The 16,494-nt window shown below is 33.3% G+C and overlaps 2 protein-coding genes across 2 annotated transcripts in view; one reads left to right on the plus strand and one right to left on the minus strand.

Annotated features, from left to right (window-relative positions):
• The window catches only part of LOC128981916 (obg-like ATPase 1), a 110,446-nt gene extending 97,488 nt beyond the window's left edge, over positions 1-12,958 (plus strand). Inside the window, exons 9-11 of the mRNA XM_054400910.1 lie at positions 3,742-3,838; positions 10,669-10,791; positions 12,723-12,958. Coding sequence (XP_054256885.1) covers positions 3,742-3,838; positions 10,669-10,791; positions 12,723-12,836 — 334 coding nt within the window. The 3' untranslated portion in view covers positions 12,837-12,958. The remainder of the gene's footprint in view (positions 1-3,741; positions 3,839-10,668; positions 10,792-12,722) is intronic.
• A 649-nt stretch (positions 12,959-13,607) lies between these two features.
• Positions 13,608-16,494, minus strand: part of LOC128981887 (uronyl 2-sulfotransferase-like) — a 28,431-nt gene continuing 25,544 nt past the window's right edge. The window contains exon 7 of the mRNA XM_054400870.1: positions 13,608-13,822. Coding sequence (XP_054256845.1) covers positions 13,665-13,822 — 158 coding nt within the window. The 3' untranslated portion in view covers positions 13,608-13,664. The remainder of the gene's footprint in view (positions 13,823-16,494) is intronic.

Genomic DNA, 16,494 nt, shown 5'->3' on the forward strand with positions numbered 1-16,494 from the left:
ACATCACTATTCAAGGGCAACTATAACAATCAATCAAAAGAATAGCAGTAATTGCTAATGTAAACAAAAACATGTGATCAATCAATTAATTTAAATACTCATCTGGACACAGTCCATTTGCAACATCCTCCCACCTTTATGAGTCTTTTATGTCTTCACTTCATTAATTTAAAGACTAAAAACAATTATTATATCTAGTATCTACTAAAAGTCCAGCCTTTTAGGTAACTTAATTTGTCCTCCTCGTTTTGTAAGTTTATCTTGATTTAGAACATATTCATTTGAACTTTGTTTATGTTGAACTTCTTTTCCCTGGTTATTGACCACTTCTATGGGATAAATGTGTTGAATAGGTCGTAGCAGGGTTCCTTTAAATGTCTTCAGATCCACCAAACGCAAATTACCATCTTTTCCTTTGAAAGTTTTTTGAACCCTCATCATAGGCCATTCCATATGTTTTCTATTGTCAACTCCTATCAGCCCGATTTCTCCGATTTTAACTTTTACGATGTTTACTTTTATTTGAACGAAGAATCACCTGACTTAAATATTCACTTTGAAATCTCTTCCTTGAATCTTCTTTCATTTTTAGTTGATGTTTCATACAGTGACATAAATCTATTCTTTCAATACAATCAATATCTGCTACTCCTTATTCGTTTGCTTCAAGAAGGAACATTGCTGGAGTCAATACTTTCATATCACCACTATCTTCAGACACATAAATAAGTGTTATTGCATTAATTACAGATTGACAGTCGCCTAATACAGTTATTAACTCTTCAAGATCTTCCCAGTACTTTCCTAGAAGTTGTTTCAACAGTTTGGTAGGTCTTGCCCACCATCCTATTATGCTCACATCTTAGCATAGACACTAAACCTTTAACCCCAAAATGACAGTTTTCTTCATACTTGCAATGAATAAATCTTTACACAACATTTTTTTAATCGTCAAAGTCCTCAGAAACACAAAATGATTTGAAACTGTCCTCTTTTGCTTTAAGTCTGATAATGACTCTTTCTGTATGAGTTTAAAAATCTTTTCGGAATTTATTTTTTCTTCTTTGATAAGTAGTCCAAAAGTTCAGTCTTCTTCATTTCTTGAATTAAAAATTTCTATACTTGGTGATAAAGACTTCTTCAATTCTTTACCAACAGCTTCTTCTACACAGTCATAAGACTGATTAGTTTCACATTTTATTTGGACAATTACAGGATCCTTTATCTCTGAAACTTCTATACTACACTCGTCAGCAATATAGATGTTAGGTGTTAACAAAGATGTAACAGTCATTGAACTTGATTTACAAGTCGTTCCTTTCAAATTTACTTTCCCCATTAAAACCCAACCAAGTAAGGTTTCCATTACAACTAAGTCATTCGTCAAAACATGATTTTTCCCTGTAAACAACTTTCCACTAGGGATGGTCAAGTCTCGAAATTTCGGGAAATTTTCGGGAAATTTTAAATCTCGTTACACGAGACGAGATTTCTTTTTGGCCGAGATTTTTATCGAGACGAGAATAAAAAAAAAAAAAAAAAAAAAAATTAAAAACGCCTGCAGAAAGCCAATGCAATACCCGCAATACAGGAGCGTGTTGTAGTTGCGTTTCCTTTGCGAAGGCGTTCTTATTTAATTAATTCTATAAATGTAAATATTACTTTAATTATTTTAATAATATTACTTTAATAACATTTGAGAAGTTTTGTTAAGTGTAAGCAGTGTGAGGAATGTTTTATTACTATAAAAAGTCAAAACAAGTAACTATTTTATAAAAATTAATATTGCTTTTATTTTATGATTTATTTTTATTTTAGGATAAGTTGAACTCTATCCTAACTGATATCACTATGTTTCCTAATCGTAGGCATTTTTAATAAGTTAGGCGTGATTAATAAAAAAATATTATGCTGATGTTTTTTAATAAAAGATTGTAAATATTCTTGCCTATTATCATTATTTTTGTATTTAAACAGTCATCTAACAATGTTACAAAATCAGGTAAAAATTTTGAACGTGCATTTCCCGTTGTGTATGAGAAGGGAAATCCCGTCTCGATCTCGTCTCGAAATTTTATGAGAAATAAAAAATCTCGTCTTGTCTCGTCTCGAACTAAAAATTCAATCTCGTCCATCCCTACTTTCCACCAATATCAGATACAATTAAAACTTAAATTGGCCCTCCTGCAGTGTCAGAAACATTAATACCAAAAGACTGCAGTTCATTAATCCAAGGGCCCGCTTTGATTGTTGACACATTAGGCCTTTAAATCGCACTTTGATCTAACACTTCTTGTTTTCATCGTCTGGGGAATGCAGTCCAACTTGAGTTCTTCGGGTCTTCCTTGCCACTCTTTAGGAGATAAGTCTACGTGGCCTGCTGACCAGTTCCAGCTTAAGTGGATGTGCTTTTGGTGGTGCCTCTAAGGGCCTCACTTTCAGTGCTATATGTGCAGTGAAGTGAGCTTGTTTTTGTTGGTGCCTCTAAAGGGCAACATAATCAGTGAGAGGAAGTGACAATCATTATATTATATTTTCCGTCAATTTAAGTTTTTTTTTTTTCTAAAGTATTTATCATTGTTATTGTTATTAAAATATTCATTAACAACATTATTAATTTTTTGTAGGCCTGTTTTTGTTGATAGTAAGATAATATTATGACTGTTTTAGATAATTATTTACAACTTTATCTTTCTATGTTTTTTGTATGTAAAAACAAAATTCTTTAATTTAATTTTAAATGAAAATGTTCATACATACAACACTAGAAGGTCTCACTTGATTCTTGTTCGTTTTGCTAGACTCAGACTGATAACTTGTTAACTTGTTTCAGAATCTATTTTTGCCATCAATCCATGTTAGTATTAATTGGTTGATTCTAGTTTCTATGTACTCGTTCTATTTTATAAATTGAATTTTGCCTATATTTTTTACCTAGTGTTTCATGACGTACCTGTCATTAGTAGATTTTAAACCAGGCTAGATTGTTTTAACTTCATTAATTAAATTATCTTTGTTATTTTTCCTGTGAAATACTGTATTTAGTTACTATTTTAAACTATTCCACTTTAAGTCACATTTAATTTTATCAATGTCAACTCAACTCTCTTGTAAAATAGTGTTTGCCGTGCATGTAATAAATAAATTACATTTTAATTTTAGGCCTATGTGTATCAACTTACTATGTAGCAAATGACTAACCGTATTGCACTGTAAAATGTTTAAAGGGTAATAAAGATTCTTATCCTTATTTACTTCAGAAACCTTTCTTTTACATATTAACATACATATTAATTACATATATTACATATTAATTGATGTTTTTTTCATTGATTAAAATTATAAAATTACTTACATGAAACGAAACATATATTATAGTTTGAGGAATTATTTACCTGCGGAACATGTATTCAATGAAATGGATTCAGTAGCTAAGAGGGCTTCACCTCCAAGTTACAGCTGACGATGATTAGTAAACACACTTAAACCATTTTCAACAGATAAATCATTTCTGGAGGTTTGATACATTTTACATAAGATTACAGGCAATCACATTATCTTGTTGTTATTATAACTCTTTAAAATTACTTAATTTTACGGTTGTTCCAAATATATCATACCAATAACCATTCAAAATTTACTTTGTAGGCAAAAAAAATTAGCAAACCCATAATGTCTTTGTATTAAAAAGAAGTATTTTTACCCAAGTTTACCTCTATCTCTGTTTTTGATTTGTTACAGTGCCCTGGATAAAATTATTGTGCAAGGTTACAAGGCTCTACAGTTGCAGTACTTCTTTACAGCTGGTCATGATGAAGTTAAAGCTTGGACTATCCAGGTATACATTGTTGAGTAAACAATTTTCAGAATAAAATCTTCACTTGGTTACTCTTACGGCATAACATGTAGGTTTATTTCATTCTACTGTATAAATGATTTACATTCTTTTGAGGGTTGAGTAGTTTTTGATACTAAAATATATTTTTTTTTACTTGTGTAATTCTCTAGTTAGTCAAATAGTTTAAATTCCTAAACAATTTAGAGCACAATAAGGCAATCTCTCTCTCACCTCTTTTCGCACACCAATACTTTTATCAGGGCAGAACACTACCACCCATCTCTTCCCATACTTATACAATAAGCAAGGAATAACAATTATAATAATCCTGGTCAGTGGTCAGTGATATTTGCCAGGGGAAGCTGTAGCTAGAAGGACGACTCTGTTAGGATATAGATGCTGATTCCTGGGGTAATGGGTATAAGCCTATGATGCAGGAGCATGGGATTTTGAGCCTAATAGCGACTGCAGGAACACTTAAGACCATGCTCTTTTTCAAATAACTAATTGTTCTTTTCTCTTTTGCTTTTGATCAGACACTTCTTGTGCGTGGTGTCTGTCTGCACCATGTACAAAATATCCCAGCCGCAGCAAACCTGCAGACTAAGCGGATTTCCATTTGCCCTGTTGGATTTTCAATTAAATCTATTTAAATGACATTTATGTTTAACAAGTACCTAGGTTTGCTGCTATAGGGAGGGTAGTAAAGTTTTAGTAGAATATCAATAGCTTGGTATAAAATAAGTTAATTTGCCAAGTTTGATCAAAATATATCTGTAAACAAGCAAACTACCTATAACAGTTTACTTATCTCCATAAGCATAGGATGGTAATTTTTACTTTTGGAAATTTTTCTTTGACCAATAACCGTAAAAACCCCTTTAATATACTAAATTATTTGTTTTTTTAAGCTCTAAAAAAGGGTAAGTTACTTAGAGAAATTGGGATTTTTTTTGTTTTGAGGGTCAAAAATGAGAAATAAACAATTTTTACCCCATAAAACCCCATTTCTATAGTCCGATCATACTGGTTTGTGAACTCAATCAAGTTTATCCCTCCCTACACCTTCAAGCCAAATTTCATCAAAAACGGACAAAAATTACTCAGGTTATCGCGTCAACGGCCCATACTAGAAAAACGAAACTCGGCACACCTTTATGGCATCTTATGAAGCACTTTTTTTGGGCATAACCGCCACTTGGTGTACATCCCCAAAATGGGGGATTTTGGAGAAAAACCTCAAAAATTTCAAATGGTAAGACCCATTGAGTTACCCCCTATTTTGAAGGTCCTGGTAAAAGAAAACTAACAACGCAAATTAGAGGTCTCTATCTCGTAAAAAATGGCAGCCAACTGAAAGTCTCAGAAGTTAAAATTAACTTACAGCTTTCCAAGACTGGAGACCCCCTGTAAATTTTGTAACGGCTCACACTAGGAAAACTAAACTCAACACTCCTTTATGGCATGTTATGAAGTACTTTTTGAGCCTAATTGCTACTTGGTTCCCAAACCCAAAATGGGGGATTTTGGGGGAAACTCAAAAATTTTAAATATTAAGCCCCATCAAGTGACGCCTTATTTTAAAGATTGTGATAAAAAAAAACTAACAATGCAAACTAGAAGTCTCTATCTTAACTAAGTAAAATATGGCAGCCAATTGAATATAAAATTGCAAGTTGATTCGGATTTCTAAAGGTTTCAATCAGCTGTCATTTTTTACTGGAATGAGATAGAAACTTATAGTTTGCATTGTAAGTTTTTTTATCACGACCTTCAAAATGAGGGGTCACTCGATGGGACTTAACCCTTTCAGGTTGAATTTTTTTTCATTTTTCGGCGAGGTGCTCAAATGGTGCCCGGCGACCTATACTCGCCATTCGACCGCAAAGGGTTAACATTTAAAATTGTGTGTAGTACAGTCAAATTATTTATAAAATTTGGTTAAACTATAAAAGTTGGTATCTGAATTGAGAATTGATACATTTTGGTATCAACACTCACTTTTTGTTGAAAAATAACTAGTCTTGAAAAGTCTGGAATTAGTCTTGAATTTTAAAATGGAAATAAACTAGACACCCTGTTGAGTAAAAACTTTCAAAATTGTATATTTTATAATATAAGTAAGTACAGTAAAGAGTAGGAACTGTCCGGAGAGAGGGATGGATTTAAAACACTTTTAATGATTAAACACAGTATGCTGAACCTTGATTAAACAGGAGGCAGATCAACTTGGTCAATTAAAAGAGAAATGGATTTAAAACATTTTTAATGTTTAAGCACAATATGTTAAACCTTGATTAACCGAGAGACGGATCAACTCAGTCAATTATAAGAGAGATGGATTTAAAACATGTTTAATGTTTAAGCACAATATGTTAAACCTTTATTAACTGGGAGATAGAACAACTTGGTCAATTAAAAGAGAGAAGGATTTAAAACATTTTTAATGTTTAAGCACAATATGTTAAACCTTGATTAACCGAGAGACGGATCAACTTGGTCAATTAAAAGAGAGATGGACTTAAAACATTTTTAATGTTTAAGCACAATATGCTGAACCTTGACTAACCTAGAGGCAGATAAACTCAGTCAATAATTAAAATGTGGACTTAAAACATTTTTAATGTTTAAGCACAATATGTTGAACCTTGATTAACCGAGAGACGGATCAACTTGGTCAATTAAAATAGAGATCGATTTAAAACATTTTTAATGTTTAAGCACAATATGCTGAACCTTGATTAACTGGGAGATAGAACAACTTGGTCAATTAAAATAGAGAAGGATTTAAAACATTTTTAATGTTTAAGCACAATATGTTGAACCTTGATTAACCTAGAGGCAGATAAACTCAGTCAATATAAAGAGAGATGGACTTAAAACATTTTTAATGTTTAAGCACAATATGTTGAACCTTGATTAACCGAGAGGCAGATCAACTTGGTCAATGAATATCTCTAAAATAATGTTACATAACCTCATCATCCAAGGAAAATACCATTAAATTTTTTTAAATTGTAATTCATAATTCTTACGTAATACGTATTAAAATAATATGCATCGTAGGCTAACCTATTTTGGTCCATTATTGACATTCTGTAGACCATCGAAGTATATAACACAACTGGAACACCGGGTAGATAGGAGATTTGGGATAAAAAGCGTGCCGTTTCAGCAACCTTCCCCCACCACAAAGGGGGACTCGACGCAGATATGTCAGTTCCTCAAGCCGTGCACGCGGTTGTTAATACGCTCCTGGTCGTGCATACAATACGTTTACTGCAATTAAAGTTATATATTCGGAATCTGCATTAACTGCACAATCTGACAGTATAAATATAATCTTATTTAAATCGTAATTCAAATTTTAACAACTAAAAATGTTAAACAAATATCACACCTTGACATGAAAAAGTTACTAAGCGAGGATTTTTTTTATTTTTTGGTCAGAAGCAAACTTCAAGATACAAACAAAATTGTAGCTAATGAGTAATGAGATCTTCAGCATATAACCAAGCAATTTCAAATAAAATTTTCTAGTCGTGTGTAATGGAGTAATTAGTAGGGGTCTGCGGTACAGAAAATTTAAGGTCGGTACGGTACAATATTTTGTACCTTGGTTCTCGGTACATAATCGGTACGGTACGCGGCTACCCGTATTTTTGCGGTTTTCTTCTCAGAACTGTATTTAAACCATTATTTTTAACAATAATACATTGACATTACTATGCCACTTCTATATACAGTAGAGTCCCACAAACTCGGCGTAATGTGGACTGGAAGGGTGCCGAGTTTGTGAAATGCCGGGTTATCGGGAACTAGGGTTAAAAATAAGAACAATACAATTTTTATTCCTTTTAGCTGCCTTATTTATTTACATTTATTTTACAAGTAGGTATTAAGTCATCAGATATAGTACAACAAATCCTTGGTACGAGTTGCAAATGCTTTTACTTGAGCCCATGTTTAACTCAGACTCAAAAAATCACTAATTTTCTGAGCCAGGTGATGGCCGAGTTATCCAGACTACCGGGTTATCGAGTGCCGAGTTTGCGGGACTCTACTTTAGACTCGTCCCCGGTGACGTCACCACCTGGGGATTCCCCAGTCTCGTAACCGCGAACTTGGCTCTTGGGGCAGTGTCCGTAAAACTGTTTAAAAACGCTTATATCTCAAAACGGCTTGAGATACGGCAAAACGGTTGAAATTCTGGCACACATAGTGGGTGTCAACTTTTGATTATAAACAATATTACAACATTAAAAAAATCAAAAGTAAAAAAAAATTAACATTATTTTATATGGGTACAAATAAAAGTTACCATGAAAAATCGTCTAAGTCCGTAAACTGTCTAAAAACGCTTATATCTCGAAAACGGCTTGAGATACGGCAAAACGGTTGAAATTCTGGCACACACACTGGGTGTCAACTTTTGATTATAAACAATATTACAACATTAAAAAATCAAAAAGTAAAAAAAATTTAACATTATTTTATATGGGTAGCGCGTATTTTATATGGGGGAGCATGCCCGAGTTCGCGTACAAACCTCGCTCGATTTTGAGAATGTCATGTGAATTGATGTGGATTTTAAATGTTAATGGAGTTGTACAATGGTATTGAACATTAATATAGGCTTGTATAGGCAAAGATCAGGGTCTTCAAAAAAGTGGCCAAAAATAATCCCCATAAGAATAACATGGGAAAAACGTGCCTAAAGTGATGTCTCTTTGCTATATTGCCACTACTATCCTACATTCATGGTTTTCGAACAACAATTACTGTACCACAAAAAAAAAAAAAAAAAACCTGTTACTACTACGAGGATTGTGTCAAGAAAAATCACAGTTAAGATAAAGGCTTTACCTATTTTATTCTGAGATACTTTGAATAGCCATGATAAAGTGGTTTTAAAAATAGGATAAGAGTTTTTAGGAATAAACATGTTTGAAACATTTATTGACAAGATAATTTCACACAACTGGTAAATTATTTCCAACCAACACAATGTCTAGTTGTTTTTTAGATTTTTAAAAACATAAAAGCATTCAGTACAAAGACAGTGTAGTTGCCAGCTGTTCACAGCAGACAACAATGAACAACTGGAGGATATGATCAAGTAATGGCAAAGAGCATCTTTTTTTTATCAGCTTCAAAACTAGTTATAAGATGAATACGACTCTTGCAAAGTTTTTTTCTGAAACTAAAATTTGGATTATCACAGAGTAAGATTATTGTTTTTCATTTACAAAGTTAACATCCACAATATCAATCATATCAATCATTAGATTATCTCAGGCTCAGTCCAATTTTCTTAGTATATTTTAAAGCTCTTCCAAATAATCAAAAGACCCAGGCCTAGACCTAATTATTTAGGAGGGCCTATATATAAATTGATTAGGTTACAATGAGGGTAGCAAAATCATTATCTAGTTCATAAGATTTAGATTGCATAAAGTGCCATCAACACAATAAAAAATACAGGAAACTAAAAAACATTTAAGCCTTAAACAGCCACATCTAACAATGTAAGACAAGATACAGAACATGCAATGACATAATTTGAGACCGAGTAGGCTTGCATAACAACGAAAAACAAATTATGCAAACAACAAATATGCTTGTGGTTTCTCAATAGAAAGATAAAATATTTATAACAAATATTTTAACTTATAAATAAGATTGTAGATGAGATTGGTTACAAGTTTAATATGTAGCACCTAACAGTTTTATGGCAGTAGGCAATGCCAGCGGCAAATTGATTATTCACAAAAATACTGACTGAGTTAGAGATAACATTTAACAGTCATCATAAAACTATTATTATTATGATAAAATAGAATTGGGGAAAGTCGTAAAGAAATAAAAGTGATAAAACTCAACAGTTCTTGGAAGTACTTGAATACAACAATTGTGTTATTGTCGTGATAAAATGTTAATGGTTTGGGACTGCTAATGGGTTTTTTATTGCATCATCACCCCAGTAATAAATTATGAAGATCGTAAACAAACATCTGATAAGACTTTTATGTGCTTGGAACCAACTGTCGTTGACTACTAATAAACTGAAAGTAATTTATTATTATAATAGGTTCACCGTGATTTTTCGGTGCACCGCAGACCCCTAGTAATTAGTAATGCAAAGAGGTTCTTTATAAATCGCGCCGCGGGCCGTCCTCCCTGGTTCCGCTGATCGTTTCGTTTAAGGTACTACTTTAAGGATTTTCCCATAAAAACCCATAAAAAACCGGAAAAATAGGATTTTCTCAAAAATGGCCCAAAACGATTTTGATAAAAATTTTGTATGTTGTAGCCCTTTAAATTCTGAATAAAATGGTACAAATCCCATTTCTGTAAAAATTATGGTTCAAAAGTAATGGTCAAATATGTTATTTTCCCATAAAAACCCCATAAAATAACAAGGGTTTGATTTAACATAGTATGTTATGGTCCTTACAATTTTGATAGTTTTTTAATTTTTTAGAAATTTTTATTTTTAATGGGGATTTTCTTATAAAACCCCATAAAACCTCATAAAATAATGGAAAAATAGGATTTTCCCAAAAATGGCCCGAACGATTTTGATAAAAATTTAGTAAAGGTTGTTGACAAACTTATGGGAGAAAGTATGTGTCAGAATTCAGAATGCTGATACCGTTTATTGTAGAAGTTTTGTATACTTAAACGTGTACCACACTAGATGTCCCTGCGTACCATCATTTGGGAACCACTGTTCTACTGTATGTTATAAGTGTTTTGATAATGATAATAGTGAAGCAGACAAGTCAGTAATGGTAGTAAACTTCCTGTAAAAAAATACTTTTTTTCAGAAAGGAACAAAGGCCCCACAAGCTGCTGGAAGAATCCACACAGATTTTGAGAAAGGCTTCATCATGGCTGAGGTTATGAAGTTTGATGACTTTAAAGAAGAAGGATCTGAAGCAGGATGCAAGGTATGCAATAGTTTATGGTACATTACTTTACCAATCATAGAAATATAGAATTGAAAACGAAAATGTGCTGACCCTTAGAAACAGAAGAATAAATTAAATAAAAAAAAGATTAAAATTAATATGTTAACTCTTATGCTATATTGGTGTGAATAGTGTGGGAATTATTCAGCATCTAGGAATGATTAAGACACTGCTCGTTGAATATCAATACTACTGATTCTGTTAGGCCAAGCTTGTAATCAGAAAAATATATTGATCAAGTACTGGTAAATCTTTACTTGTGGATCTGTTCTGTGAATAAGAAATTCTTGGGAAAGGGATAGAGTTTTAGCTAGTTAGAGTCCATGGGCAAATAGATACACAATAAAAGATAGCTAAGATAGGTAATGCGTGATCACTCCAATCATCATCAGACCCAATAGGCAAAGGTAGGTGTAGGTTTTCACTAATTATGATAAAGAAATTACCATATTTCAAATTTAACACAAAACAATAAATTTATTACATGAATTCTCTAGACATAGACAACCTAGATAATCCTAGACACATTGTAGAAGTCCTCCGAGGACAGAACACGCGAGCAGGATGAGTCCAGGAGTGACACAGGCTGCAGAGCTGGCCTTGGTTGGGTTGAAGGTCCTGGGGGGTTCGGTGGGACCATCAGTGGGGCCAGCAGCAGGTATTGTCGCATTGGAGGCCTCAGTCTCTGCTACTACAGGATCATCTTGTAGTTGAAGGACCACAGGGGAACTCTCACTCAGGCTGACTGCCACCAGGACCATCATGCACACTAGCAGGCTTCTCATTGTCAACATTTTTAATGTGATTTAAGTCTTTGTTGCAAAAATTAATAGGGTTTTTAGGAAATCGCTGGAGAATTTAAGAGTTTGTGTTGCTCAAAATTTGGTTTTAAATTTTATGTTGTTCCTTAGCAACCCTAAGGGATGCAAACTGTTGTTGGTATATGTGATGGTGTTACTGTTACTTCTACTACCCACTAATATTATTTTCATTTTCTTTAATCTTACTGTTTAACTTTTGAATAGTCAAGTAATCAAAGTGCTGACTTAATAGTTCATGTTTCTGGTTTTCTTAGTATTTGACTATTATAGGTGAATTATAAAATTTAAAACTTCTATTTTATAGTCTTAAAAAGCAGACAATGAATTCTAGTCGTAGGACGTAATTTTCAAGTTACTTTTGGTTTGGGAGAACATTATATGTCTGTTTTGGTATTAAAAAAAAAATGAATTTTTGAGTTACTTTGTAGTTTTAAATTTTGTTCTCTCTGTATCATATTAAAAATAGTTCTAGGAATTCAATATTCATAAAATTAAAATACATTGTAAATTGTTCAACTCTATTTAATCCTTTCAGTGCTACGCGACGATATATCGTGCCGACCTGACTTTCGTTTGCGTAAGCTCAAAGGCTCATATCAGTTGACTCGAAATAGCGAAATGATCCTTTCGAAACAGCGATGATTACTTTCAATTCCTTATACGATCGAGGCCCGATATATCGTTCCTTAGCACTTTAGAGATGAAAAATTTTATTTTTACAATTTTTATTTTTATGCGCACTAGACTTTGCCCCATGCAGCAAGCCTAGCACTTTTCGGACAGTAACATCAACATTTTCTTGCAGCAAAAGAGTTTAATGACAACTCAATAATAATGAGTAAGTAATGGCAAGAATCTCATGTACCACAGTCAGATAGACCAGCACTTGTAAATGTTAAATAAATACTAGACTGATGATTAGAGGGTTAGGGATTGCCAGGAGGGACTCCTAAAGTGATAGGCATACGATTAATGTTACTAAATTGTATCTCTTCTTGATGTTATCCCTCAAAACTGTTCAGTGTTATATCATTTTATATTATGTAATGTACCAATCTTGGGTATTGTTCAATTTTCTCTATTTGACAGGCTGCTGGCAAGTACAGACAACAAGGACGACAATATGTGGTGGATGATGGTGATATCATTTTTTTCAAGTTTAATGCAGGAGCAGGATTGAAAGACCCTAAGAAGAAATCATAACAGGACCACTTTCAATCATTCTGGGACTTTTACAACGTAAAAGTTTTTATTTTAATTTAACTATCTTGAATTGGATTGTGCATTACGATTGACAATTACAGCTGTCTAAACCCAAGTTTTTATCTGATTTGTTCTCTTTTAATCTACTCGAATGTTTCTTTTTACCTCATTCCCCAACCAACTACAGTAGTCGCAGTTAGTCTGGGCGCGCGGACCCTTGTGTACTAACCGTCCCCCACGCCAACCCCAGAGAGCCGTGTGGGCCAGACGTTTTTTGGAAATGAGCAATAAACTAAACATTCCCCTCTACAACACCCCCTGCCATAGCGCGGCCGCGCGCCCAGACTAGCTGCGACTACTGTACCTGAGTGAGGAAAAAATTCATGTTTTTGAGCATAACAAAGCTTCATAAAATTTAACCGCTCAAATGCTATAAAAATTAAAAAAATATTTATTCGCAAATACTTAAGATTATCTATTTATTTATTATAAGCTTTATGAATAGTCAAGAAAGAAGCTGCACATTTGTGTTTTGAGGGCCAAAAATTTGAAAAGCAAGTGTTACCCCATTCCCATGATCTGATCATGGTAGTTTTAGTTTGTGAACTTCTTAGAATAAACGTAGGTCAACACTTTAGTACCAATTATCATGAAAATTGGATCATTTCTACCTAAATTACCGTGCAAATGGACACATATATATAATTCCAGGATGATATATAAGGAACCTTAAGGTCAATGTTATGAAGTAGTTGATCAATAGCAACACTATTATCAATACAAAACATAAATTTAATATCACACAAGTTATTTTATACAGAACAGATTCTATTTGGAAGATGTGGAAAGCCAAGACAGTTGGTTAAGTAGTCTTCTTCTGAGCCAATAGTAAAATTCATACTCTAGCTTTAGACATGACCTTAGTTTTTTACGAGCTTCTTCACTTACATGTCTAGGTCTTTGGCGATTTTTGTTCTTGTGAGGCTCTGAAACATTGTACAAAATAAATTTTAAATTACAAATCTAAAATTATCATAAAGAGCAGTAATAATTGTGTTATAAATATAAATAGGTTTACATACCTTGCGACATCAATCCTAAAATTAGTTTATGGCGAATAGTTTCGAAAGCAGGTTCATTAAGCCTCTTGACTCGTAATATTATTGGGACATCTCCTCGTCGTCAATACAAAAAAATATATTTAACATACACGGACACCAATTAGTAACAAGAAAAACGAATGTGTGGCCGGTCATAACACGCACGGTGACAGACACGATGAAACTACTCGACTCATGTCTGGTGACATTGACCTTGGAGGGGGCGAAACAGCTCATTATAAGCGCTTTTGTTATCAATGTCTTCAATCTTATGAAATATACCTAGGCCTATATTATATATTTTCCCACTTAATGTATCATTAATCATTAAGTATCACTCCAAACTGTACCGTTTGTATAGAATTAAAGCTTGCATGTATGCCCATCACATCATTCTCCAGTATTGATTATTGACAGTAATAGGCCTAGGCCTACAGAACAATTAATTAGCTTTTTATATTTGTGTGACTTAGTGCTCATAACTTTGTACAACACAAGTCTGGAGGCCCCAGATTAGCTGGTCAGACACTGCTCCAAAGAATTTACAAACACTGAAAAGAAGAGAACCTAAGAATAAGTCGAATTTGAATTGGAGAGTCTTCTGTATCCTCAATAAGCATATGTGTTATTCCATTGCAACCAGCTTTAACCCTCCGAGTGTCCATAGTTTAGGCCTTAAGAGTCTTCCTTAGTGGAAGCCATGTTGGGTTTCTTCCCCATAAGAACAATGTTAACTTTGGGTCCAAATATCTCATCAGCAAATTGTCATATAATTATGGATAAGGAGTTAAATTTAAGGAATTGCGGTCCTCTAGAGATTGACGTTTTTTATTTCACAATTTTTAATTTTTATAATGAATAATTGATTATTAATTAGCTTAAAATTAAGTTAATTATTGAAAGGAAATGAAAATGGATTTTCGAAATTCAAAAACCTCAGTCACGAGTCTATTATGTTAAAAATACAAATTATAAATTTCAAAGCTATATCTTAACAAATAACGCTGTTACGTGTCCACAAATGATGTAATGTTTAACATTGTTCTTATGGGGAAGAAATCCAACATGGCTACCACTAAGGAAGACTCTTAATGTCCACTTATTTTTGGCGCATTTGCAAGGTTTTATTAAAACAGATCTGAGAAGCTTAAAACAATGTTAATTCTACTGTTCTATATACCATTTTGTTTGGAAAATCATGGGCTTCAATATCATACATAAAACATAAAGAATATTTGTTTCAAAAAAAATTTTTAGGTAAAAAAAATTATTTTGGAAAAATTGAAAAAAAAAATAAGTTTGCGCTCAATGAAATTGTATAAATTATAGGCCTATAAATATTTGAAAATAGCCACTTTGTTCTAAATTTTATGAGGATTACAAATATATAATAATATAAGGAATTAGATTTGCAAATAAATAAGTTATGGGCAAAAAACAGATTTCAGTGCATAGCGTTTAGCTAAGAATGCATAGCCTAACCATAGCTAGGAATCTGGCTGATAATTAACATCAATGTCACTACCAACTTCATCCGGATCGTCAATAAGTCCTTCAACATCACTAATATCATCTTCTAGTGCATTACGTATATCACTACTGTCCATTTTTACCACTAAAAACGACGATAAACGTACTAAAACACACAAGTCACCGATGTGAAATAACCAAGTTGTCTAAAACACGAACGTCAGATGTCTGCTACAATTACAATCGGCTCGGAGAACATAAAGCGCTTAGAGACAGACTTCTGGAGAAAGCTTAGAATCTAACGAAAAGAACGATACCTAACTCGATCCAGTTCAATCCGATTCAGTCAGTCATAGAGCCTTCGCCGTAAACGATGTTCGTGTGTCGAAAAATCGACGCGTGACACTACACAAAGTGTGTCGTGAGTCGATTTTTCGACGAGTGACGCTCGGAGGGTTAATCTTGTGTCACACACAGGGCTTGCATCAGCAGCTATAGTTCTCACTGTGAGATCTAGCAGCATTAGATGTGAGGTTTTGTCTATGATCAGCCATCATTCGCTATAAGTAAATACCCCCGCCGCAGCAAACCTGCCGACTAAGCGAATTTCCATTTGTCTGAATTGATTTTCAGTTAAATATATTTTAATAACATTAGGTTTAACGAGTACCCAGGTTTGCTGCTACAAGGAAACTAATAAAGTGTGTTTTGAGTAAAATATTGATAGCTTAGTAGAAAATAAATAAATTTGCCAAGTTTGATCAAAACATATTCATAAACAAGCAAACTTCAACATTTGACAATATTCTCCATAAGAATAACATGGGAATTTTAAATTTACATTTTTTTTAATTTTCTCCGTTACTAATAATCGAACAAAAATACTTTCATATACTAAATTATTTATTTTTTTAAGCTCTTTAAAAAGGTCTAAAGAGAAATTGGGAAATTTTGTGTTTTGAGGGTCAAAAGTGAGGAAAAACAATTTTTACCCCATAAAACCCCCCGTAAAGCCCCGTTCCCATGGTCCGATCATGCTGGTTCGCGAACTCATTCAAGTTTATCCCGCTTTACACCTTTAAACCAAA

This window comes from Macrosteles quadrilineatus, unplaced genomic scaffold (assembly GCF_028750875.1).
Source record: "Macrosteles quadrilineatus isolate MER2022 unplaced genomic scaffold, UCM_ALF_1.0 Scaffold_1__1_contigs__length_201487025, whole genome shotgun sequence".
Lineage (NCBI taxonomy): Eukaryota > Metazoa > Arthropoda > Insecta > Hemiptera > Cicadellidae > Macrosteles > Macrosteles quadrilineatus.